We start from the raw sequence: 27622 nt of genomic DNA, 5'->3' as shown, positions 1-27622 counted from the left end.
TCTCTGTGATTGCTGCTCTGTGCGCTCAAGTTGATTCATGATAATGGGCCATATTTTCATGAACTCAGCGGCGCGGCCAAACCAGCTAGGGTGACCAGATGTCCTACTTCGTGCGGGACAGTCACGCATTTCCATTACTTCACACACGTCCTGCAAATTGTGATGTTTTCCCGCATTGTTACTGACAGTCAGACTCTAGTTTTGAAATGCGTGTTTATAATCTGGTATTTATCAGATGTCTTTGTGGAGAAAGCAGTGACGGTTGTCGTCAGGGGGCGGGGCGTGCTGTTTGATCATGTCAATCAAACTGGGACGCGGACGCAGGTTAAGGGTGCGCCCACCATCAAGAGACAGTGCAAATCAGATGAGAACGACACCGACATGCAGCACGAGACAGGGAGGAAAGCACGAGCTGTGCGGCCAAGAAAAGGAAATGCAGCTACAACAAAGACCGGGAAACTATCTGTCCCTGTGAGAAACCAGTGCAAGGCCAGTCTGGTCAAGTTTTCTGTGAAGTTTGCTTGAGCCATTTTTCCGTTTCACACGGAGGTGAATACGACGTGAAACGACACAGACAACGCGAGACTCAGTGCGAGGCCCTATCAGAAGCTGCACGCTCAAGCAAGAAGTATAAAACCAAGAGGAACATCTGAGGAAAGAGAAACATTGTCTCAGATATAGATGAGAATATTGTGAGCACCGAGCTGCTACATTAAGACCGCGCTCTGTCGTTGTGTGTCAGCCCAGGTGCTTGCTGGGGGCGGGGCCTGCCTGCAGGAAACTTTCAAAACATTCAGCCAGGTGCTCTCCTTGGTGCGGCAAGAGCATTGATTGTGTTACTATGATGGACAAAAGTGGAAAATATAGATATAGATATAATTTAATATAAGTTTTTGTTTCCTCCTGACCAGTTTTGATTTGTATATCTGGTTTTATTTATTTTCTTCATTATTTGATGTAGTGCCTAATTTTATACCCAGTGGTGCCTTTAGTTGGCATTGTCCAGTAAATGCAGATAATTTTCAAATGCATTTCTTCTGCGTAGTTCATCTGAGCTGAGTGAGTTTTGTTTTGTTCAGATTATCAGTCCGTGTAGCCTAATCCAGTACATGTTATACTCGAATATGCGGTTCAGTATATTGTTCTACAGGAACAAACCCGTTAATGTGCTGTTTGGAGTTATGCTGGGGTTGTGTTGTTGGAGAAAATACCCTTTTAAAGCACATTAAAGTACTATAATTGAAAGAACAATTGTAGCCTTGACTGTCTATTCGGTGTAGTTGTACGCAGTCAGGTGTGTTAACTGAGAGGCACTGTGAAATAGCATGAAAGCTCCATGCTTACAATGTTTTCTTACTGGAGAGAATTTGGGAAAGCGGCATTTAAATAACATATATTTAAGTTTTCATTTGCAGTCTGTATGTGCTACTGAATCAACCAGATGGCGAAGCATAGTGCTGTTATTAGCTAAGGGGCAGAATAGAAATGCTATTTTTATTTTTTTTATTTTAGACTACCTCGATGCATTGCTATCCCACACTGTCCCACACAAACGTAGTCTTTGTCCCACATCTGGTGAACTGGGATCTGGTCACCCTAAGACCAGCAAGCATCGGAAGCGTGCCAAACACACTTTTGGTCATTTGGTGGCCGGCTTGGCACACCTGTGGTGCACGTGGGCACGCTGTGAGATGACAGAAAGTATTAGCATAGCTACATTACAGGTGAGTGCATTCCAGGCTGTGACGATCACGTGGTGCCTTAAATAAGATTTTAAAAACATTTTGATCATTTTCGGTTTAAACCAATACTAATACTACAATCAAAGTGTTGATCGATTAGAGATGGTGTGAGTCTAAAGAGAAGGAAAATGAACAATTGAAACTGAGTTAAAAAGTAAAAGAGTTAAAAGACCAGTGCCAGTATCAGTGACAGAGTATACTTAGATTTTTCTATCATTCTGAAATGCATCAATCAATTAAAAACAAGAACAAAAATCACAGAAATTTACCGACTTTCACAGGTTTTTGTTGTTTTTCTTAACGTTTTGTGCAAATGCTGTAAAAATACACTAAACTAGTCTTATTTACTATAAAATGATGGTTGACATTTGCAAATTAACATAATGGGAAGTTTTTTTTTTTTTTGTCCATTCCTTATTTGTCCTGAATATTAAATTGCATTGAATTCTATGCAAACATATGAAAAATACACCTCTCGTTTCAAAGTATAAAGTTTTTTAATCAAACAGAGAGTAAAAATCCTGGCAGCAAAACTGTAACTGTCTAAGAGACATTTTTTATTGAAGTGTTTATTTACATTACATTCTTTGTCATAATTTCATTAATGTTTCAATTCATGGTCTTTGTTAAAAAGATTAATTTAAAATGATTTAAAAAATATATCACCTTTAAAAATATTGTTTAAAAAGAATGTATTGTTTCTTGTGTCATTTTATTTTGATAGTAATAGTCACATGACTAGAGTTCAGGGGTTGCACGTGTGGCATTTTGGGTCGGAGCACCAACATGGCTATAGAACAGAGCGCCAACATGGCTACAGAGCGGAGCGTAAATATAGTTTCAGAGGAAGTACATACGACTTACATTCTACATGGTTCAAGAGGCGCACACGTTTTCACGGTGTCTGTGGAGGAGGAAACAAAGATTAAAACTTAAAAGACATCTGTATGTTGCGTGGCCATTATTTACTGAACCAGTGTAGCTACAGTGAAAACATTACACCAGTATGGCCGACAGTCCAGAGTGAGAGTCCCAACTAAAGAACAGCGGGTGTCCGTCCAGAAGAGAGAGGGCAGCGCGATTACCGGAGCAGCGTGTGACCAGAGAAGAGTCCGGAGCGGCAGATCAGGACAGTTGGAAGCGTCCTAAGCTGTGTCCTCTCCAAAAGTGCAGGAAGATTAGACGATGCTTCTTTAAGAACTTTTTTCTATGAAGCCATGTCAATTGTTAACAGCCGCCCACTCACGACTGACAGCATCAATGATCCCAAAAGTCTAGAACCACTTACCCCAAACCATTTACTTACCATGAAAAGCTCCATCCCGCTGCCTCCCCCAGGAAAATTTGTGGCTGAGGATGTGTATGCCAGGAAAAGGTGGCGCAGGGTACAGTACCTGACGGAGCAGTTCTGGAGTAGATGGAGGAAGGAGTATCTTGCAAACATCACCCTCAGACAATGCTGGCACTCTTCAAGACGAAATGTTAAGATTGGAGATATTGTCATTGTCAAAGAGGAAGAAGTTCCCCGTAATGAGTGGAGACTTGGAGGGTGCTAGATGTTTGCAAAGATGAAGACGGACTGGTTCGAAAAGTAACAGCGCAAATGGGAAACAGAAAACAAGGGAAAGAGGGTCAAAGACTCACTGATGTATCTATTCTTGAATGTCCCATTCATAAATTAGTTGTGCTTGTGGAAAACAACTAAAAATGTGTTCCAGTATAACCAATCTGTAAACACCTACCTGTGTAGAAAGTTTAAAGTATCAGTTCAGACCTGAGAGGTATAAGATACTAGTTGTTTACTTCTGAAATTACTTGATTTATTCAAATGTTTTCACAAAGGTTATCATAAATCATAGTAATTTGGTGGGAGTGTAACTGTCTAAGAGACATTTTTTATTGAAGTGTTTATTTACATTACATTCTTTGTCATAATTTCATTAATGTTTCAATTCATGGTCTTTGTTAAAAAGATTAATTTAAAATGATTTAAAAAATATATCACCTTTAAAAATATTGTTTAAAAAGAATGTATTGTTTCTTGTGTCATTTTATTTTGATAGTAATAGTCACATGACTAGAGTTCAGGGGTTGCACGTGTGGCATTTTGGGTCGGAGCACCAACATGGCTATAGAACAGAGCGCCAACATGGCTACAGAGCGGAGCGTAAATATAGTTTCAGAGGAAGTACATACGACTTACATTCTACATGGTTCAAGAGGCGCACACGTTTTCACGGTGTCTGCGGAGGAGGAAACAAAGATTAAAACTTAAAAGACATCTGTATGTTGCGTGGCCATTATTTACTGAACCAGTGTAGCTACAAAAACCTTTACTGTGAAATTATAGTGTAGCCCCCCCCTCACTCAATTCTATTTCGTTTATTAAAGGATTATAGGACTATACTATTGGTACCATAACCGTTGGCGCGCTGTTGGAGCTCATGTGAAAACCTCTGGCGGAGAATTGTCTATACTCACAGTCCCATGGACACAGTAGAAAGAAGATGTAACAGTCAGTTCAAACCATTTGTCCATCGGTTAGCTGAGTGATGAGGAGAAGCAGCCCTGGTGCCTGATCCGCGTGTGCAGGAGCAGGTTTCTCTGGCCGCAGCAAGTCCTGAGCACCTCTACTGCAGCAGCGTGTGTGGCAGTGTCCGAAGCACACTATCAATAAGATTCAAAACCTCTAATAAACACACTATCGGCAAACCATCAATTTACACTTCTTTACAGTTTCCAGAATCCATTCTCACTCAGAAGCTTGAAAAAAAAAAACGTGCTCCTCACAGGCTTTCCGTCTCGCTCTCCCCAATCCAGCAGGGCCACAGCTAGCTAGCGAACAAAAGTCCACACGTGGCTATGATATACGTGCTAACAAAGCAACATTTCGGACTGTATATTTCTTTCAAAACACGGCTAATTCTCTCATTTCAACAGGCTACGTTCACTTAACAAACAACCAGCTCTCTTTTATGACTAAATATAGCAATTTCACACAGTTTGAGAAACTTACAAACAGCGCTCGACATCTCTCTCTTTCTCCTGTTTCTGTCTCCTTTCTCCGCACTTACGTCTGCAGCGCTTTCTGTGTTAGGTCCCGCCCTTCCAAGAATCCGGTAGGTTACCAAAATTATCCCGACTTGGCACTAATTGGCTATATAACATGGTGCCATCTGACTAACCAATGAATAACAGAAACAGGACCTGAAAAGTTCAAGGTCTACCCAAACCGTGGGATATTTCAACACTTCTCCAAAATCACACATTCCTCTTATTTATCCAAAAAAAAAAATTAACCCAAATAAACAGTGACTGAGGCATGTACCAGAATTACAGTATAAATGAAACTGAATTTACATATTTAAAGCAACAATATGTAAACAAAAATTAGCAGGGCATTACAATAGGAAAAAGGCCTTTGTGATATTGTTAGAAATGAATTGTTGTTAAATACAAATATTTACTCTGCGTTTTATAGGCCAGCTGTTGTAGAACAAAGAGAAACTGTCATCATGCAAATACATTAAATTTTGTAAATCTGCACTCAAGCAAAAACATTTCAGAAATACCTTAAAATGTCCTAATTTAAATAAAAACCTGTTTTTATAGTCTTTCTGTATATTCATATGAGCAGCCAGTGCTTCCATCAACAGCGACGTGCGGGCCAGCATCTCTGTGGAGGAGCGTGATGAGATCCGGGAGGCGTTTGAGGTGTCGGATCGGAAATGGGTTCATTTCCAACCAGGAGCTGTGTGCATAAACTTCTGCGAAACAACAGGTGCGTTTTTTCATGAAGTAAAAGCAACATGTTCACCTGTTCAGAGTGAAGAAATATCTGTTTGTCTTTATGAAGATGAGCAGATGAAGTGCTGTAGAGGAGGAAGATGCAGTTACAGGATGCTGAAGGGGCATCTTATTCAGCTACATGATGAAGATGAAACCTACAGACGCGTAACAGTTAAGTGTGCAGGAGAGTAAATCCTTCAGGGCTTACAGATGTCAGGTTTGAACTTTCAGGCAGTCGGTGGCGAACGCAGGGTCATTCACGCGTGACGTCTTTCCGGTGACATGACAGGTGCCTCGTTAGGCCTTAATTAAGCCTCGTTCCCACAATCTGTTTCAAACTGTCAGCATCGGCACAGAGACCTGCAATTACCAACTCCGACCCAGAGAGCCTCGCTGTTCACATCAGCAGACCCTCCAGCTTCATACTGTGGACAGAGCACAAGTCATTAATTAGGCTTAATTAGGCCATATCTGCTCCGTCATGAGTAACTACAGTCAGAGACACTTCTTCACCTCACCAGGTGCTGCTTTCACTTTAAACTGCCTTCATCGAGTGTTTTCCATTAGAAGAAGAAGGAGTCCACCGCAGGCCGACTGACACGCGCTTTGTATACATTTATGGTAGCGGAAGTAACTAAATACATTCACTCAAGTACAAATTTGATATATTTGTACTTTGCTTGAGTATTTCCATATTAAGCTACTTTATACTTCTGCTCCACTATTTTTATCTGACAGCTTAAGATAAAAGTTTACCCACAAATCCTCAAATGACTTTCTAGAGTGATGTGTTGGTTAATATAGCACTGATATGATGCAATAGCATTACAATGATGGGGGTATTCTGCTGCTTAAAAAGTATTTTTATTTTTGATACTTAAAGTACTAAAGGAAGAAATAATAACTGGCAGAGTCAAATATTTCCCAGACAGCAAGATAGCTAACTAAGCGAATCTATGTGAGTATCCCATAATGAGCCATGAGATCATCAAACATTAACGCATGAACAGCTGGGATGCAGCTACGTCTGGAAAAAAGTATTTTTCTGAAAGCCTTCAGCTTCACCAGCCTTGACTGATACAGAAGTTTCTGCAAAGCAAACAACCATAAAAGCTTCAGTGGTACAACGTAACTAAGTACATTTACTCAAGTACTGCACAGATTGAGTCCTTTGTTTTCATAATAACTTCTACTTCTACTGCACTCAGAGGGAACAGGAACATCCTGCTGAGACATGAATGACACAATGATCTAAAGACCAGAGACAAGAGGACAACAGACACGGAAGTCGTTCATGTATTCATTCATATCAATAAGGTGTATTTTTGTTTAGTGTATTGTGGCTATGTAACATGACAATGCAATGGAATCTAATATTACTTGTCAAATGTTTATCAATAAATAATTTTATTGCTAAACATCATCAAGATAACAACACCTGTATGATCCAGGGTTTTCTGGGGTTGAAGTTCATTTCTTGTCGCGTGCTGCCCCCTGCTGGAGGAAGTCAGGGTGCAGTCCTGCTTCATGGTGTCTGTGATGGTTTATGTACCGACCGACGAGGAAATACTGTTTTACTCAGATGATCACTTAAACTGTCAGTCTATTTATTCTGACTGCTTTTGTGTGATTCCTCCAAAATGAATAAACTACCTCCCATGATGTTCACTGCGCTGGTTACTGAGATGTCCTGTTTGGCAACCTCTTCATTTTATGGCAACCAACAAGGACGACACCGGACCTCTTAGCATCTGCTTCTGTGAGGCTGCCTTCAGCACCTCACTGCAATAAAAGCCAGCTGTAAATACTCAAGCAGCATGCTGGTTGTAGGTCTGTACACATGTTGTTCAAATGCATCAGATCTAGTCTTCATGAGTTAAAACTTGGCTTCTGACAAATTTAAGAAGAAGAAGAAGAATCAGAGGGACAATCCCCTTTATTGTCACACAACATACATGCGACCACGCCATGCAATTGGTGAAATTTATCTTCCGCATTTAACCCATCTTGGTCCTTGTTCCTCCGTGGCAGACCAAGAGCGGTGGGCTGCCATCCAACCGGCGCCCGGGGACCCAGTTTCCTTTCAGGTGGTGATCTTCTTGCATGTTTTTAGTGGGGGTTTTTTTATGGAGGATACCCCAGGTGAACACGGGGAGAACATGCAAACTCCACACAGAAAGGCCCCTTTTTCCTCGAGCAGCAAGCATCAAAGGCATGGTGGAGGACACGCCCCCGGTGCCCGCAGCGAGAATCGAACCCGGGACCTTCTAGCTGTGAGGCCACAGTGTTGCCACCGTGCCACCCTTTCACCAATCCCTCGCCTTCGTCATGGTCAAACCGCTTCCTGTCAATGAACAGCGGACATCACCCACAGTATGTGGGAGCTAATAATCAAAAATCACTGCATCAGCTGTTTCAGACTCTGGACCACCAAAAATTCAACGTATTGAAATGAATTTCTCTCATCTGGTACATCTTGTTAGCGTTTCCCACTCTGTTGTTTATCCTGGTGAAAACCGCCCAATACATCACTGGTGCCCAGCTAACTTCAACATCAAGGGCCTCAAGCGCAAGCGGTGTCTAAGAAGGGCATGCAGCACCAGCAGTGACAGCTCCCACCCCAACCATGGACTGTTTGCCCCCCTCCCATCTGGGAGGAGGTTCAGGAGGAATATGTAGCAAAAGCTCCTCTGATACCCCTTGTTTCACTGCAGCGTCACTCCACGCTGATGGATGAAACCTTGACTCTCATTGGTCCACTGCAGTTCCAAGGTGATGTTCAGCCATGGTGCTGACTGCTTATTTTGTTCATGATATGTCTGGTACTACATAGAAAGGTCCATTTTAGCAAAGTTAAAAAGCAGATTTTTATTGGAGGGGTCTTAAAAAGTGTGGAGTTTCCTGCCTTCAGCCCCCACTCAGTGTCCACAACAGGCCAAATCAAAATTCAACACCATTATGCAAATAATATTGAGTTGAAAATGCCCAAAATGCAGAGCTGTGCAGAGCACGAGGCTGATGTGATTAGTTTTGCAGGTTTTTCCCAAACTAAGTATCGGACAAATTAACATTTTGTGTTGCTAAAAACTGTATGAAGTGTATTTCGTGAACAAAATGCTCACCAGGTGTCTCAAAAGTCATTTTTTTGCTGAGTACTCATCAGTGGCTTTGTTTATTCATCAATAGTATGAAGGTTTATCTGGTGTTGTTCCTACAACATGATAATGTATGTTTGTCTTTGTAATACTTGCTGGCTGTAACGACTGAATTTCCCCGGTGTGAGATCAACAAAGTCTTACCTCATCTTTGTAAGAATGTGATCTCTGGGGCAGTCAAATATCTCCAATCATTCAGAACTTCATCAATCGGTTGGATTTATTTGAACGGATAAAATTAGAAACTTAGAAAAGAAATTTAACGATTTATATTATTTGATCTGATGTGGGTAAATTCATCCAGCATCAGTGACATTCTTCATCCTGCCACTATACCACACGCAACCCACAAGAGACGTCTACTCCACCTCACCTTCTTCCACTTTATATACTGTACATGTAACATACATACTACTTGCTCCTTTTTGAGTGAATTCAGATTTTATTTGCTTTATTTTATTTTATTATTGTTTTTATGCATTTCTCCACTGATTTGATTTGCTTTTTCATCAATTATCTGTCCCTCTCACCCTGTATTTTTTATTGTATTATTTTTCTCATTCTGGGTGAGAGGTCATCATCCACATTCACATTCACATTCATTCATCTTCTATACCTGCGTATCCCTGTCGGGGTTGCGGGGGGCTGGAGCCTATCCCAGCTGGCAATGGGCGAGAGGCAACATAGAGAGACATACAACCATTCACACTCACACTCACACCTATGGACGATTTAGAGTTACCAAGTAACCTAATGATGGTCCTAATGGTCTTTTTGGTTTTTGTTTTTTGTGGGAGGAAACCTCCTTGCTGTGAGGCACGCGCACTACCTGCTGTGCCACCGTGCCGCCCTCACATTCACATATATATCACATACATATATTCACATATACACACTTACATTTCTTAGGATTTAAACAGGAGTTGAAAATTGTCTTGTTCATAGCTTGTCCTGGTTAGACAGGCAGAGCTACTGTGTGTTCAAAGTTGCAGTAGGGCTCCAGCAGGTGGTGTGTAGAGTCCGACAGGAAGTTGAAAACCGTTGCCATGCTTTCAGATTCCAGTGTGGTCAACAAGACATAAGTGGGAATAAGTATTCCGACAGTGCTGATGCTAACATATGCAGCAACTTTCAGAGCTTTAGCGCAGCGACGCCACCTACTTCTGGACTGAACCTCTGTAGCTGGAGTCTCTAGCTGCTGAGATTCTACAGCAGTCTCCAGAATGCTCTCCTCTCCCTGTTCCTGAGGTAAGTCTGTCTGTTCCTTGTTTTCAGGGAAAATCCAACATTCCTCTTTGAAATTTGTGATGGCAGTTAATATATCTTCTTCTTGCTTTATCCATAGCAGGTGTTTAAGATCACAGATTGATCGTCTTAAGTCAGTTGTTTCGTTGTGAAGCTTTTCTATCATTCGCTGCTTGGAAGCAATTTCACAGTTTTGCTTTGTTAGCAAGTCCTCTTTCTCACAGATTAGTTTTTTAGCCTGGTTGTCAAGATCTTCCATAGCAGCCCGGAGGTTTTTGTTCTCATTGCATTCTTTCTCCATGAGAGACCCGAGTTCGGCCAACTCATTGGCCATCCTCTGATTCTGCCTCCTCAGCAAGTCTTCCTTTTTCTGAAGGTCGCACAATTCTTGTTTCAACTTTTCAACCAGGTCGTCCTTCCTCAGAGATTCAACCTCTTCCTGTAGATCATCAACATCAGCTAATAGATGTTCATTCAGTGCATGATTTGTGTCTATTTCAGATTTAAGTTGGGCCACTTCAACACCATGGGCTTGCTGAGCATCCTCAAGTTGATACTCAAGTTCACACACGGTTGTCCTCAGCTGTTCAATCACTTCTTGTTTTTTCTTACAGCTTGATAGAAGTACCTCCATGTCAGCAGTGAGATTCTCATTTTTCTTTTTCAGAATCTTCTCATTGTCCAGCAGACTGTCCAATGTTGCCCCCAGCTGTTCGATATGTTTTTTCCCTATGAGAGATCTGTGCTGGACCAGTGCAACAGCGATATTTTCACTCTCATCACTCTTAAATTCCCCATCTTCCACCTCTCTTCTGAAAGTGTCACTGAACGTGTCCTGCAGCCTGTTTTCCTCAGGCCTAATATCATTTAGCTGCTCCTCAGCTGGATTCTCCAGTCGAACCTCATCTCTATGATGGGCCACCTGAGCAGTCAGGCTCTGTATTTTTTCAATCATTGTTTTCTCATTTTCCCACTGATCACGAAGTTCTGCACAAAGACGTTCATTCTCTGCCCGACTTTTGTCTATTTCAGATTCAAGCAAGGCCATCTTGGCAGTCATGTTCTCAGTCTGCTTGCTCAGATCCTCTCCTGCTGCCAACAGGTGTCCGATCTCTGTCCTCGTTGTCTCGTTCTGCTGCTCAAGTGCGGCTACCATCTGTAACAGCTCGTCTTTATCCCTGTGGTCTTGCTGAGCTACCTCTACACGATGCTCAAGGTCACGCACTGTGGCCCTCAGCTCTTCAATCTCTTTGTTTTGTTTCTGTGTCAGAGGCTCAGAGTAATGCAACTCATCAGCCGAGCAATTATTTCCATTGTTCAGGAATTCTTTGTCTTCTTGAAGTTCATGCACGTCTTCCTTCAGACTTCCAATCTCTTCTTGTTTTTCCATTGTCAGAGATTCAAGATGGGCCACCTGAGCAGTCAGGCTCTGTATTTTTTCAATCATTGTTTTCTCATTTTCCCACTGATCACGAAGTTGTGCACAAAGACGTTCATTCTCTGCCTGACTTTTGTCTATTTCAGATTCAAGCAAGGCCATCTTGGCAGTCATGTTCTCAGTCTGCTTGCTCAGATCCTCTCCTGCTGCCAACAGGTCTCCGATCTCTGTCCTCGTCGTCTCGTTCTGCTGCTCAAGTGCGGCTACCATCTGTAACAGCTCGTCTTTATCCCTGTGGTCTTGCTGAGCTACCTCTACACAATGCTCAAGGTCACGCACTGTGGCCCTCAGCTCTTCAATCTCTTTGTTTTGTTTCTGTGTCAGAGGCTCAGGGTAATGCAACTCATCAGCCGAGCAATTATTTCCATTGTCCGGGAATTGTTTGTCTTCCTGAAGTGCATGCACGTCTTCCTTCAAGCTTCCAATCTCTTGTTTTTCCATTGTCAGAGATTCAAGATGGGCCACCTGACCAGTCAGGCTCTGTATTTTTTCAATCATTAGTTTCTCATTTTCCATCTGATCACGAAGTTCTGCACAAAGACGTTCATTCTCTACCTGACTTTTGTCTATTTCAGATTCAAGCAAGGCCATCTTGGCAGTCATGTTCTCAGTCTGCTTGCTCAGATCCTCTCCTGCTGCCAACAGGTCTCCGATCTCTGTCCTCGTTGTCTCGTTCTGCTGCTCAAGTACGGCTACCATCTGTAACAGCTCGTCTTTATCCCTGTGGTCTTGCTGAGCTACCTCTACACGATGCTCAAGGTCACGCACTGTGGCCCTCAGCTGTTCAATCTCTTTGTTTTGTTTCTGTGTCAGAGGCTCAGGGTAATGCAACTCATCAGCCGAGCGATTATTTCCATTGTCCGGGAATTGTTTGTCTCGCTGAAGTGCACGCACGTCTTCCATCAGGCGTTCAATCTCTTCTTGTTTTTCCATTGTCAGAGATTTAAGCTTGGCCACCTCAGCAGTGAGATTCTCATTCAGATCCATCTCCACGTGCCAAATTCTCTGCAATGACTGCACTCTTTGTTTGAGCTCAGTCCGCTTTTCCCTTGAATCTCTTAACTCCAATTGAAGTGCCCTTACCTCTGATTGGAGCTTAGAGATGAGCTCCTCACTGCTTGTGAGGCACATTTTCACCTCATTAACTTTTTGTTGAAACCCCAGTCTCATCTCAGTTATTTCTGTTTTCTCTCCCATTTGTAGTCTGGGCGATTCCTGTGCTGAACTGCACAGAGGGGTATGGAAATTAGGAAAGAAGTCACTCATATGTCATGAAACAGATTTGCCAACCAAATAAATTCTAATAAAAGCAAATTAACTAATAAAAACAAGTTTTTCCACTCTATATCAATGTTCACAAACTCTCTCGAATAACTGCTGTTTTTGAAATGAATGCACCTGAAAAAAATTCTGGGTTATATTGTTTCAGAGCTACACGTGACGTCATCAGTGCCTTCAAAGGCACTCGAGTGTCTTTGAAGGCTTCAAAGGCACTCTTTGAAGGCTTCAAAGGCACTCGTGTCTTTGAAGGCTTCAAAGGCACTTGAGTGCCTCCGTCACTCAATCGTGACGTCATGAGAATGCGCTTCAAAGGCACTCGTGTCTTTGAAGGCTTCAAAGGCACTTGAGTGTCTCCGTCACTCAATCGTGACGTCATGAGAATGCGCTATAGAGAAACATTCTAACTACAAAATTCAAACGAAAACACCATAAATGCATATATGACATATGTAGTCTTATAACACTTACCCCTCTTTTTGTTTGTTTGTTTGTTCGTTCAGCATCTTCGGACCGATGCTTCAGATACTGTACATGTCCTTCCTGTTCCCTGTTTGTCGTCAGAATCAGCACCCATCTTTCTCTGTGATTGCTGCTCTGTGCGCTCAAGTTGATTCATGATAATGGGCCATATTTTCGCGAACTCAGCGGCGCGGCCAAACCAGCTAGGGTGACCAGATGTCCTGCTTCGTGCGGGACAGTCACGCATTTCCATTACTTCTCACACGTCCCGCAAATTGTGATGTTGTCCCGCATTGTTACTGACAGTCAGACTCTAGTTTTGAAATGCGTGTTTATAATCTGGTATTTATCAGATGTCTTTGTGGAGAAAGCAGTGACGGTTGTCATCAGGGGGCGGGGCGTGCTGTTTGATCATGTCAATCAAACTGGGACGCGGACGCAGGTTAAAGCTTAAGGGCGCCCCCGCCATCAAGAGACAGTGCAAATCAGGTGAGAACGACGCCGGCATGCAGCACGAGACAGGGAGGAAAGCACGAGCCGTACGGCCAAGAAAAGGAAATGCAGCTACAACAAAGACCGGGAAACTATCTGTCCCTGTGAGAAACCAGTGCAAGGCCAGTCTGGTCAAGTTTTCTGTGAAGTTTGCTTGAGCCATTTTTCCGTTTCACACGGAGGTGAATACGACGTGAAACGACACAGACAACGCGAGACTCAGTGCGAGGCCCTATCAGAAGCTGCACGCTCAAGCAAGAAGTATAAAACCAAGAGGAACATCTGAGGGAAGAGAAACATTGTCTCAGATATAGATGAGAATATTGTGAGCACCGAGCTGCTACATTAAGACCGCGCTCTGTCGTTGTGTGTCAGCCCAGGTGCTTGCTGGGGGCGGGGCCTGCCTGCAGGAAACTTTCAAAACATTCAGCCAGGTGCTCTCCTTGGTGCGGCAAGAGCATTGATTGTGTTACTATGATGGACAAAAGTGGAAAATATAGATATAGATATAATTGAATATAAGTTTTTGTTTCCTCCTGACCAGTTTTGATTTGTATATCTGGTTTTTATTTATTTTCTTCATTATTTGATGTAGTGCCTGATTTTATACCCAGTGGTGCCTTTAGTTGGCATTGTCCATTAAATGCAGATAATTTTCAAATGCATTTCTTCTGTGTAGTTCATCTGAGCTGAGTGAGTTTTGTTTTGTTCAGATTATCAGACCGTGTAGTCTAATCCAGTACATGTTATACTCGAATATGCGGTTCAGTATATTGTTCTACTAGAATAAACCCGTTCATGTGCTGTTTGGAGTTATGCTGGGGTTGTGTTGTTGGAGAAAATACCCTTTTAAGCACATCAAAGTACTATGATTGAAAGAACAATTGTAGCCTTGACTGTCTATTCTGTGTAGTTGTGCGCAGTCAGGTGTGTTAACTGAGAGGCGCTGTGAAATAGCATGAAAGCTCCATGATGTTTTCTTACTGGAGAGAATTTGGGAAAGCTGCATTTAAATAACATAGATTTAAGTTTTCATTTGCAGTCTGTATGTGCTACTGAATCAACCAGATGGCGAAGCATAGTGCTGTTATTAGCTAAGGGGCGGAATAGAAATGTTATTTTTATTTTATTTTTATTTTATTTTAGACTACCTCGATGCATTGCTATCCCACACTGTCCCACACAAACGTAGTCTTTGTCCCACATCTGGTGAACTGGGATCTGGTCACCGTAAGACCAGCAAGCATCGGTCAGTGCGTCGGAAGCGTGCCAAACACACATTTGGTCATTTGGTGGCCGGCTTGGCACACCTGTGGTGCACGTGGGCACGCTGTGAGATGACAGAAAGTATTAGCATAGCTACATTACAGGTGAGTGCATTCCAGGCTGTGACGATCACGGCACCATCCCTGCTTCATTCCGTGGACACACAGGGATCTACACGGGACTCCTCAGAGTCTCTGCTCTGTCACGTGGGGAGTTTCAAAAATGAATGCAGCGCCTCAGATATGCTAACGAGCGCTCTGATGATGACTCTCCTCTGGACATGGTGAAGGTCCGATGCTAGTGTGCAAGTTCATCTGTCATCACAATGATCCATACAGTCACCATCCGCAGTAAATACCTTCGTGGTGCCTTAAATAAGATTTTAAAAACATTTTGATCATTTTCGGTTTAAACCAATACTAATACTACAATCAAAGTGTTGATCGATTAGAGATGGTGTGAGTCTAAAGAGAAGGAAAATGAACAATTGAAACTGAGTTAAAAAGTAAAAGAGTTAAAAGACCAGTGCCAGTATCAGTGACAGAGTATACTTAGATTTTTCTGCATCAATCAATTAAAAACAAGAACAAAAATCACAGAAATTTACCGACTGTTTCACAGGTTTTTGTTGTTTTTCTTAACGTTTTGTGTAAATGCTGTAAAAATACACTAAATTAGTCTTATTTACTATAAAATGATGGTTGACATTTGCAAATTAACATAATGGGAAGTTTTGTTTTTTTTTGTCCATTCCTTATTTGTCCTGAATATTAAATTGCATTGAATTCTATGCAAACATATGAAAAATACACCTCTCGTTTCACAGTATAAAGTTAAGACAGCATACGTTTTTTAATCAAACAGAAAGTAAAAATCCTGGCAGCAAAGCCTTTACTGTGAAATTATAGGAAAAAGGTCTTTGTGATATTGTTAGAAATGAATTGTTGTAAAATACAAATATTTATTCTGCGTTTTATAGGCCAGCTGTTGTAGAACAAAGAGAAACTGTCATCATGCAAATACATTAAATTTTGTAAATCTGCAGTCTGTAGTCTTTCTGTATTCATCAACAGCGACGTGCGGGCCAGCGTCTCTGTGGAGGAGCGTGATGAGATCCGGGAGGCGTTTGAGGTGTCGGATCGGAAATGGGTTCATTTCCAACCAGGAGCTGTGTGCATAAACTTCTGTGACACAACAGGTGCATTTTTTCATGAAGTAAAAGCAACATGTTCACCTGTTCAGAGTGAAGAAATATCTGTTTGTCTTTATGAAGATGAGCAGATGAAGTGCTGTAGAGGAGGAAGATGCAGTTACAGGATGCTGAAGGGGCATCTTATTCAGCTACATGATGAAGATGAAACCTACAGACGCGCAACAGGTCAGTGTGCAGGAGAGTAAATCCTTCAGGGCTTACAGATGTCAGGTTTGAACTTTCAGGCAGTCGGTGGCGAACGCAGGGTCATTCACGCGTGACGTCTTTCCGGTGACATGACAGGTGCCTCGTTAGGCCTTAATTAAGCCTCGTTCCCACAATCTGTTTCAAACTGTCAGCATCGGCACAGAGACCTGCAATTACCAACTCCGACCCAGAGAGCCTCGCTGTTCACATCAGCAGACCCTCCAGCTTCATACTGTGGACAGAGCACAAGTCATTAATTAGGCTTAATTAGGCCATATCTGCTCCGTCATGAGTAACTACAGTCAGAGACACTTCTTCACCTCACCAGGTGCTGCTTTCACTTTAAACTGCCTTCATCGAGCGTTTTCCATTAGAAGAAGAAGGAGTCCACCGCAGGCCGACTGACACGCGCTTTGTATACATTTATGGTAGCGGAAGTAACTAAATACATTCACTCAAGTACAAATTTGATATATTTGTACTTTGCTTGAGTATTTCCATATTAAGCTACTTTATACTTCTGCTCCACTATTTTTATCTGACAGCTTAAGATAAAAGTTTACCCACAAATCCTCAAATGACTTTCTAGAGTGATGTGTTGGTTAATATAGCACTGATATGATGCAATAGCATTACAATGATGGAGGGTATTCTGCTGCTTAAAAAGTATTTTTATTTTTGATACTTAAAGTACTAAAGGAAGAAATAATAACAGCTACGTCTAGAAAACAGTATTTTTCTGAAAGCCTTCAGCTTCACCAGCCTTGACTGATACAGAAGTTCCTGCAAAGCAAACAACCATAAAAGCTCCAGTGGTACAACGTAACTAAGTACATTTACTCAAGTACTGCACAGATTGAGTCCTTTGTTTTCATAATACCTTCATAATACCTCAGAGGGAACAGGAACATCCTGCTGAGACATGAATGAGGAGACACAATGATCTAAAGATGATCTAAAGAGACAAGAGGACAACAGACACAGAGACACAATGATCTAAAGACCAGAGACAAGAGGACAACAGACACAGAGACACAATGATCTAAAGAGACAAGAGGACAACAGACACAGAGACACAATGATCTAAAGACCAGAGACAAGAGGACAACAGACACAGAGACACAATGATCTAAAGAGACCAGAGACAAGAGGACAACAGACACAGAAGTCGTTCATGTATTCATTCATATCAATAAGGTGTATTTTTGTTTAGTGTATTGTGGCTATGTAACATGACAATGCAATGGAATCTAATATTACTTGTCAAATGTTTATCAATAAATAATTTTATTGATAAACATCATCAAAATAACAACACCTGTATGATCCAGGGTTGGAGTTCCTCTATGGAACAGGGATACATCTTGTTAGCGTTTCCCACTCTGTTGTTTATCCTTTTATCTTCAGCTGCACATTGATAATCTCATTATCATTGATTTCTAATGTAAACCCAGTTTATGTTAAGAATCGTCTCAAATCAGCTGCTCAACTTTAAGGAGAGAAGATTTCTTCATTTACAGGTGGGAAAAAAATCCACTAAAGACAATCTGACATGTAGCAGTCGGGGGAAGGTACAAAAAGAAAAGGAACGAAGGCTGAAGGCGTTTAGCTGCTTCAGGTTCAGACCGCTGGCTCGCCGTCATGGCCGACTGTTCTATTGAAGTGGCCCAGCATTCAAGAGCTTTTCCAACCATCACGAAAACACCAGACATTTCAGAAAAAACCTGTAGCTTGGTCACATTTAACATTCATGACACATGACGAGACGTATACTTATACATCATTACTCTCCGACATCACAGAAAAGCCTGCGTAACGCTGTGCTCACGTCCATACAAACAAGCACACAAGCTGCAGTTGTGACTGTTGGTCAGTCTTATTCCTGCATGCTTCTAAATTATTTTCATGTCTACAAGAACAAACTGGTCATTCAACGATTCTGTTCGACAAACTACTTAAAAAAAAAAGAAAAATACAAATACAATTCACGTTTCCTTTATCATCCCCTTCCAATTGGAGGCTCTTAGAAAAAAAGCGCTAGAAAAGCGCCTGCAGACAAAAAACAGGAGTTGCACATTTGTCACTCTGATCATTTAATGTGAACAAAAACAAGTCAGAAACTTGCCTGAAAATGTTTAATCTACACGTTTGGTTTAACACACACACACACACACACACATATACACACACACACACACACACACACAGGGCAGACAGCTAAAGGCTTTATATCACGACTTTAATCACCAGACTTCACTGTGAGCCTGCAGGTGTGAATAATGCTCTGAAACAAGCCTCATCATGACGACAACCAAACTGTCGGCTCTGCTGTGTTTCTGTGACAGCAGGCGAAATACAATGAACCACAAATCCAGCTGAGGCTCAACGTTCTGAGGATGGCGCCGCAGATAGCGTACTCGTCTCGAACTGACCGTTGAAGCGACCGTCACCTTGCCCACCTGAGGAGGACAGAGCATACTGGATAAGAACACTTTAAGTCCAAAACAACCGGTGCACAAGGGAACTTCACATCTGTCCTCAAGGAGAGAAGGGCCACCCCCACTGGGCTCCACTCTCAGCTGGAAAAGCCTCTCCAACATCAGAGAAGTGCTGTTCCAGCGAGTGTCAACCTCTGTGAGCAACTTAAGCCTTGGTCTCCCCATCTGCTGCTGTACTTGGACCAGCCTTTCTCTCGCTGCAGCGCTTGTCCCAAAGTATACCACAAGCTTCCTGCCAAACACATGACAAGACTGAGAGGACCATCAGGTACTGTGGCTGTTGTCTGGTCTGCTGGCAGGTTGAGCATGCTCACGCAGTGCTCGATAATGCCTCAGCATGGAGGATGTATTGTTGCTGTAAGTCAGCTCCTTTTGACGCAGCAGGCATTTCACCTTTGAGATGAACTAACACACAATAATGAGGATTATATGGCCATACTGTGATGATGTGCAAATAAAATACAATCATTCACATATACCTTCCTGTGAGCAACCATGTGTCCACTTTTACTCGACAGACGCTCCGAAGCTTCCAATCATTGGTCCCATCGTTCCCCATGGGTGCCGGCTCACTCTGCCTGACTCCAGTGAGAAAACAGAAACCACGAAGTCAAGACGGAGGAAAAGACACTTTAAACAGGTTAATTTGAACAAAGTAAACTCTTCTTCTGTTTACAATTTCAGACATTTAACTGCAGCTTTTACCTCTGCTGATGGAGCCGAGAAGGCGTCGCTCGCTGCATCACTGACATTACAGATCATCATGTTCGGAGGCCGGGAGTGAAAGGAAGAGGCAACAAATGGAAAAAAGTATGAGAAACAGAGCAGCTCTGATGACGGCAGTGTGCAAGAGGACAAACGAGAGAAGAGGAGCCACAGTGCACTCAATTTACTGAGTCATGTGTATATATGTTTCTGTCGTCGGTACGCATCCATACAGGCACCATCAACAGCTGACAGCCTTGAGCTGTGAACACCACACATACAGCGTTCCTCCTCCACCCCCTCATCCTCATCCTCATCCTCATCCTCCGCCTTCAGCCTCCCTTCATGTTGTTGTTGGTGATGAGAGCTGCATTAGTAAACATTAGAGGCGCGCTGGTCACTAATGGCTGACGCTGCTGCACAAAGGAGCTGGAATTACATGAGCTTTGATGGAGGCGGTGGTGTGTGTGTGTGTGTGTGTGTGTGTGTGTGTGTGTGTGTGTGTGTGTGTTTAAGTTTTACTCCAGCTCCACTTTAACACCACAGACTGTTGCATCATGCAGGACTGCCACAGATCTCTGACCTCAGGTATCAAACAAACAAGTTACAGGAACTTTTTCCTGGTTTATGGATAAACTGAGTGTTTGTTTGTGTGGGTGTAGTGGTTTTATTAATATCCTGGGGCCCGTTTCACAAAGGAGGTTCAACAAACTCCGAGTCTAATCCTGAACCTTGAGTTGATCTAGCCTGAGATAGGAAACTCCGAGTTTCCCGTTTCAGAACAGGTGATTTGAGTTAGTTCAGTCAACTCAGAGTAGGTTAACTCAGAGTTAAGCGCGTGCACCACGACTATAAAAAGCCAACATCAATGGAGCCCCGATTCGACGAGTCACCATGGCGACGGGGAAGAGGAGGGCTGCGTGTTTTACCCCACTGGAACTCGAACTCTTAATGCGCTCATACGACGAATTTGAGCATGTTTTTTAGAAAAAAGTGTAACACCGCTGCAGCTGCAAAAGAGAGGGAGGCGGCGTGGGGGAACATTGCTGCTCGGGTCAACGCGTAAGTTTAAATGTAGTCCTTTGCAATCACAATAATATTACAGGGGAAAACTGCTTGAATGGTAGCTCATTAATTTATTTCATGTAGGTGCAATCCCGCGGAGGAGAAGCGCACTTGGCAGCAGCTCAAGATGAAACATAAAAACATTGTTCAAACAGGTAAGACACGGCATAATTTAATGGGGGTACCTCATTTTGATCATGTGTCACATTGTAAAGTAAATATTAAGTGGCTGTTTGACTGTGCAGTTGTTATCACCAACATAAAGCTGCGCAAAGAAACGCAGCGCAACACACAATATCTGCTGGGATGTGAGAGCGTGACTCCGGCTGGTAATGTTGCAAATGTAAGGACGGATTAGGTTGTGTATGTAGATGATGGACTGTGACGTGAAACGGTACCGTTCAAAAACATAATTGTCTGGAAATGCCAGAACATCTATGCGCGGTCTGATAACCATCTCCCGACGAATATTTAATTCCCTGCGCAGTAATGCTGCACCTTCATCCACGGGATCGTTGTCAAAAGGACATGTTAGAGAAAAAAGTGCCTACTGACTGATTTTTTTAAATAACAGACGGCAGAACTGTGTTATCCCAAAACTCGCCTGCTGACGAATGAATGAGGAAATCAAACACCGTGTGTGGCTGACAGAGGGCGGAGACAGAGAGGAACTCGAGGTTCATTGAGAAAAACCTGGTCCCAACCAGGTTAGGTTCATAGAGTCTGTTACTATGGTAACTGACCGAGAGCTTAAGTTACCGCTCTCTGTGAAACAGGCTAGAGTTACCCCTCTTTCTCTGGTTTGAGTTACCTCCCTTTGTGAAACGGAAAACTCAGAGTTTCCTTCATTTCAGGCTTAACAAACTCGGAGTTTTCACTAAACCTGCTTTGTGAAACGGGCCCCTGGTGTCCTTGAGGACGAGTCCAGACTTCAGAACCATCTGTTTTGACTGTTTGGATCGTTTTCACTGAGTGATATTTAAAAGAAGAAGAATTTGTTGTTTTCCAGCCTGAAAACAGGCGAACGCCACGCTGACATGAACGCATCATCCGCCAACTGTTTTTGAATAGTAAACCAAACTAAACTCAACCGACTTACTGCTCCACGCAAACAGGAAGTCACTGAATTCCATGTGTTTGACTGAGAGGAGGCCGGCGCCGCCAAGCCGCGAGGTCAGGGTGCACGAAGAGGAGGCGGAGAGGCGTTCAGGCGTTTCTCCTCAGAGTTTAAAGACACGTTCCAGCACAGATCATAACCCTCACAAAGAGTGTGCCGGTGCGCTTTCAAAATAAAAGCTGCTGGCATGCTGGCCGCTATTTACGTTTTATTTACGTTGTTTTTAATTCTTATGCTTGACCTTATTCCCTTTGACTCATTTTACTTCCCGTGTTGGTGTCATGACCCCTGGATCTCTTACCCGAACACCAGGCTGCCGTCCCTCCTGATCCTAAACTGGGCGTTCTGCAGCCCCCCGCTGTCCTGCACCCTCCTGCCGTCGCTCACCACGTTGCCCAGACACTTGTGCGTGTGAGTGTTGAAGAAGCCGGCGTTCTGGGCGTACAGACACCCGGCGGCCTTGGCCGTCTCCTCCACGGTGGCCCTCTGATGGAGGTCGCAGCCGCCCGGCCCGCTGGGCTCCAACACTGACACCGTCCTCAGCGGGTCGTGGACCACCGTCATGTGACCTGGAAAAAAGACGCAGCGAGGTGAGAAGAAACAACTGCTGCCTGACGGACACCAAGTCAAAACCCAGAGCGACATGACAGGTGATACATTGTGGTCGTTCCAGGTTCAGGTTTTCATTCTGGACGTCTGTTGGACAACGTTTACGAGCTTTGTTCTGAAGACTGTGTGGCAGGGCAGGTGATGTGCAGTCTCCGACCACTAGGGGCGCGGCCGCGCCCGGTCAAGCTGTGCACTGCTGGAAGTAGAGACTGAAGTAGAGACTCGGAAGGAGTAGTTTGCGTCGAGTGGACGAAGTGCGTGTGATGCTGCATGTTGTTCATCACCCGGTTGTGAGTTGATGTGCGTCCAGAGAGAAGTGAGTTTGAGTTGAGTTGTGTTGATTCTCGGATGCATGTTACTGTCGCGCTGTTAGTCTGTCTTTGTTATTATACGGCGCTACGAAGTGGGTGTCGCTCATGATTACGGCGCTCGTACGAACGGTCATTTATTTATATTTATATTTACGTTACTGACCGTCCCGTTTTTCCTCACGTATTTCTGTTGACTGTGTATTGTTTAGTTCTCGTGTGTGAGGAAGTTATTAAGATATATCATGACTGTGTATACCGTGAGTTGTACTTGGTTATTAATGATTATTATTATGGACCGCGTTCTGACAGACGCGCACTTTGTGATTGCACATTGAGAAGCCAGTCAGCCGAAAATAAGAGACTCTTTATTACGAGCTTTAACGCTAACAGGCTTCAGAATAAGCGTCCAGAAATATCTCATCTCCTCCCCGATGGCCTCGTTACAGGCATCAGAGTTAAAAACTCTGTAGCAGCATTAAATTTGTCTGTTTAACAGGAAGCACGCTGATGTTTTCACTTTCAACCCCGTCAGCGGCGCCGCTGCAGCTGAAAGACGACTCTTGTAAACATTTTAAATGTCAGCTGCATGAATGGATCAAAGGTCAGACAGGAAATAAACAAACAGACGGATCAATAAATCAGAGGTTCGTCAAACAAGCATCAGATCCAGGTTCAGCGTCAGCGGTCAGTAAAGCTTCTCACTGACCGTAAACCCATCTGGAGCTGCCCGGCACATCCGACACGAACACCGAGGACTCGGCCGCCGCCGGCCCGCCGCGGTGGCTGGAGGGCCAGACCTCATGGGTGACGTTGCCGTGGATGACGGGCTGACAGTCCCTGACGTGGCGGTGAGAGTGGGAGGGGCCGTGGCCGTGGGCGTACGGCAGGAGGACGTCATCGTCCATCGAGACGCTGCGAGGAGAGAGAACCAAAAACAACAACCGTGTTTGTTTATGACATGAGTGAACAACCATCAGCAGGTCTGAGCGGCACCAGGTGTTTCCACACTGATACACCTGCCAGTCCACTTCCTGTCTACTTCCTGTTTGGTTTGGCTCATCAGTCTTCAGGTGTGAACCGTTCAGTCTCTCATCAAACAAACGCGTCGATGCTTCTTTGTTTCCAGCTTCTCACACGTGAACACTTTCTGCTGCTAATGCTGCTTTTGAAAAGTCAAAATAACGAGCGTCTGACGGCGTCGTCCTCCAGATCTGCTGACTCGCAGAGGGGAAGAAAAACAGCCAAACACTCCCACAAAAACTAAAAACGGACTTTCCTCAAACCCTCCGAGGACGCCGTCCAAGTGGAATCTGCTTGGCGTGTTGGTCATAAATCCCGTGTTGGGTCAGACTTCATGTTGGTGGATTTCATCACAGCCTCCGTTGGTCAAATCTGGTTTCATCACATGGAGGAATGTGTTTTCCACCGAGCTGAGCTGTGGTTTCTCTCCGGCCTCGGTGTCAAAACACTTCAACACGCCTCCTCGTTATTTTCATGTTTGACTTTCTGGTTTTTTTGCCCGTTAGTGGTGGAGATGGGCTCCTTATCCCATGAATGCCCCTTTAAAACATCACAACAACGACGATTTGGAAATGTTTCACCTAAAATAATTCAGAAATTATGATAATAAACGTCCAGAATTCAACGAGAAGCTTCGCTGTAACTTAACTACAGTTAATACTCTCAAAGGCTGAACGACGGGTCAAGTTTTCAGGTCGAAAATGGACGAGAAATGAAGATAGTGAGCGATTTTTGGGCTGCGTTCACAGCACTGGTGTTCCCATTGTGTGATCTAGAACAAATCAAAGTGTTTTACTCTCATTCACTGACGTTCACTCACTCCTATCACATGACCTCTGTGTTGGCTGAAACGTGTTTTTATATACGTTTTTACTTTACAGACGACGGGCTTGGCACTGGATCACGATCACAGACGGAGGTCGACGGGTGAAACTGGTCCAGTGAGAAAGAGCTTGAAACTGGTTCAGTCCTGGAGTTTCACAGAGAAAAGACATTTAGAAATAAACTGGTGTGCAGATCTGGTTTTGGGCTGCGACTTCGTCATCAGGTCTATTGATTACAATTAAGAAATTCAGTTCATGATGATACCAAACAGAAGTCAGCAGCAAATCTTCACCCTTCAGAGGCTGGACATGTAAAATATTTAGCATTTTCGTTCAATAAATGACTTTCCCAGAGACGGACGACTTGCACTCAGCCAGGGACGTCGTTCGGGGTGGGGGTCTCTCCTGATGACCAGCAACGCTCTACAGCACAACACGCAGTCAGTTTAGCATTCGCCAATCAGAAGGCAGCAAACACACAAACAAGGTCAGGCTGAGTTCACCGCAGCGGGGGAGGGGTCCACCTTATGGAACTGGAAAGTCAAGGCCACAGAGAGGGTGTGTGTGTGTGTGTGTGTGTGTGTGTGTGAAACGACATGGCCGCCCTACAGACCACATATGAGGAGACACATAACATCACTTCCTCTGTGATGTTTACAGCTCTGTCTGTCTGTTTGTTTGTTTGTTTGTTTTTCAGCTGGACTGGAGACTAACCAGCGGCCCCGTTGTCATGAAGTCTTCGGTTCAGATGGATTCTCGCCCTCGAGTCACCTTCGTGTGTTTGATTGGCTGCTTTGACTGCATGATTTGGTATTTTTGGCAGTTTTGCTCCTCATGGAAGTCGTCTTCTGCATCGGTCTGTTGAGTTGAAGACGTTCAGGCCTCGACAGCTGACGTAAACTTCCTTTATCACCGCTCACGCTCTTCACACACGGTACTATGAGAGTAAGTTTGTCCTAAGAAGTACATGTACTGCGTTCCCCTTACTAAGGGTTTCACTTCTGGATTTTACGGCATTTGCAAACATTTATGGTGTGTTGTTGATTTTTTAAAAAGATAAGGAGGAATTTATTAACCTACAGCAGAAAAAAACAGTGACATAAAACTTTTATCTTTTATCTGAGGTGGTGAAATCTTGATGCGTCTGCTCGATGTGATCAATTAGCGGATTAATCAATAAACACTCGAGCGGTCACTTTCAAACAGCTTCTCTGTCGCTGAACAGACCTGCTTTCATTTCATAAAGTGTCCTGATGTTTGTCATGTTGGCTGAGGTGGTTTCTGTTTCATGAACTGTGTGTAGTACTGTCTGATCTGACAGCGCCGCCGTGTGGTCGGAGAGTCCACCTGCAGCAGCGCTGACAGAGGGAAGTCAAACCGTCTCCTCACCAGCCGACTTTAAGCCTAAATATTGTTAAAATCATTATCGTTATTACTCACTGAGACACAGCAAGGGCTAAAACTGCTCTGGATGCCATTAATGTGACATATGAAATAAAACTATCCTTCTTGATGTTTATCTTCGTGACTCACACTGGAAGTTTAATGACATGAAGGGACTGAAGGCCTTTCGAGTTTGAGGTCAGTCACTCAAATCTGTGAACTTTGAACTCTGATAAGAGTTTAAATCCTGGTTGCTGTTGCTCAACAGCTGGAGAGAGAGGTTAGCGTGAATGTGTGTATTTAGAGTGTTAGCAGGAACCCGTCGAGTCATTAAAGGCTAACAAATATCGTTAGCGAGCAAACTCAACTGTCACAACAGAACGAAACAAGTTTGAACACACTTCCTCAATCTTTGGGCTCGGCTAACAGCTAGCACGCTAACATTAGCAGCTAGCCGAAACAGGAACCGGCGGGCTTACCGGGTCTTTTTGGTCTCGCACAGCCGGACGCAGAGCCACAGCAGCATCCATAGAAACGGACATTTCACCGACACTGCTGCCATATGAGGAGGAAAACTAGCCTTCCGAACTCCCCTCGCCTCCTGCTGGTCACCACATCATCCAGCTAGCACACGGCATCAAAGTAAACAAAAGAAACACACGACTTCCGGTCACTATACAAAATAAAAGCCTATTGTTGGCAGACCGTCAGAAGAGGAAAAAAAGAAAAGTCAAAATGAGCTAAGTCAGATTTAATTTTGATTCAACTCAAAAAGTCAAACAACTATAGAGTCTTTGATTATCATGACTCTAAACCTCATAATTTTGACTTACATACCTTGACATACCTTTGTCGCACAATAAGTTATCTTATTTTGTCATTTCTTACAAATAATTTCTTCCATAATATTTTTTGGTTTATCAACCGTCAGGAAAAAAAGTCTGTGCTATCTCTGTGCTGATAAATTCTGGTGCAAACTAAGACTGATAATACTGACTTAAAATTAGGTTATGGGAGGTTCCAGTGCTGTTTTCAATTCACTTCAATTCAAAAGAATATGGAGCGACTTCTAGCTACTTTATTACAACTTTAACCACTCAATGAAAGAACTTTATATCAAAGATAACAGTAACATAAAAAATATACATATTGTGGATTTCTTTAAACATTACAAAATATGAAATTTAAAAGAGCCCCATATGAAAAAGAAAAAATAATCAGAAAGAAAATGTGATTTTTTTAATCATAGCAAGAATTGATCGGAGAACATCTGTCAGTATTACATCTCTTAATTTGAAAGAACTACCACCTTCTTCCGGTAAATGTGACGCAATGTAGTAACTTGACGCAGCGCGGTCACATGACTGTCACCGTCTCCTGACTTCTTCATGTCACCGCGTGGTGCACAGACTCGGATCACCTGTCCTACTTGTGCTGACACGACGGTGAATAAACCGAAAAATCAGCAGTTTTTCATTTTATAAAGGATAAATCCCAAATAATGATTTAAATCATGACAATCAAACACCACAAACTAAATTAATATTGACAACGTAAAGTATTGTGGATGTAAACACATGCAGTAAAAGCAGTCTGACTCACAGTACTCATCTGTTTATACTCAAATAAAAACCAGCCCATGGAGTCAGACAACATCCTGTTCTCTGATAACATCTCCATCACCTCTGAGAGGTCAAAGGTCGTCCCTCACCACTTTACACTTTTTGTCGGGTGGAGGCTCCTTCTCCCATCCTCTGAAGTCATCCGATTGATAACTTCAGCCCCAGTCATGTGACTCCAGTGCTCACCTCTGGATGGGTTCAC

The 27622-nt window shown here is 43.3% G+C and overlaps 1 protein-coding gene across 5 annotated transcripts; it reads right to left on the bottom strand.

Moving 5' to 3' along the window:
* Positions 1-15695: 15695 nt before the first annotated feature.
* Positions 15696-26459, bottom strand: LOC143324473 (N-acetylglucosamine-1-phosphodiester alpha-N-acetylglucosaminidase-like). 5 transcript variants are annotated; one of them, XR_013077466.1, is made up of 6 exons: positions 26278-26447; positions 23278-23483; positions 21953-22220; positions 19470-19509; positions 19244-19342; positions 15696-16498 (listed from the first exon to the last, which is right to left on the bottom strand). XR_013077466.1 is itself a non-coding variant. In XM_076737003.1 (6 exons), the coding sequence occupies exons 1-5, from the start codon at positions 26358-26360 to the stop codon at positions 19272-19274; spliced, it is 672 nt and encodes a 223-aa protein (XP_076593118.1). In that variant the 5' UTR covers positions 26361-26455; the 3' UTR covers positions 15696-16498; positions 19244-19271. The 5 variants fall into 5 exon arrangements, 3 of the variants coding, with proteins under 3 accessions (XP_076593118.1, XP_076593117.1, XP_076593120.1); XM_076737003.1 differs by having other exon boundaries at positions 19244-19346; positions 26278-26455; XR_013077465.1 differs by lacking the exon at positions 15696-16498 and adding an exon at positions 17319-18725 and having other exon boundaries at positions 26278-26446.
* Between the last annotated feature and the right edge of the window lie 1163 nt (positions 26460-27622).

Source organism: Chaetodon auriga, chromosome 8 (genome assembly GCF_051107435.1).
Source record: "Chaetodon auriga isolate fChaAug3 chromosome 8, fChaAug3.hap1, whole genome shotgun sequence".
Taxonomy (NCBI): domain Eukaryota; kingdom Metazoa; phylum Chordata; class Actinopteri; order Chaetodontiformes; family Chaetodontidae; genus Chaetodon; species Chaetodon auriga.
This window is presented reverse-complemented; position numbering and strand designations above follow the sequence as displayed.

Excerpts from the sequence above, each read along its gene's own strand:
- LOC143324473 (XM_076737002.1), bottom strand. The coding sequence starts at position 26,360 with ATGGCAGCAGTGTCGGTGAAATGTCCGTTTCTATGGATGCTGCTGTGG. Across the intron at positions 19,510-21,952 it reads GACGGCAGCCTGGTGTTCGG|TGATGCAGCGAGCGACGCCT; the intron begins GTAAGAGATCCA and ends CTGTAATGTCAG. Across the intron at positions 19,347-19,469 it reads TCTCGGCTCCATCAGCAGAG|TCAGGCAGAGTGAGCCGGCA; the intron begins GTAAAAGCTGCA and ends TTCTCACTGGAG.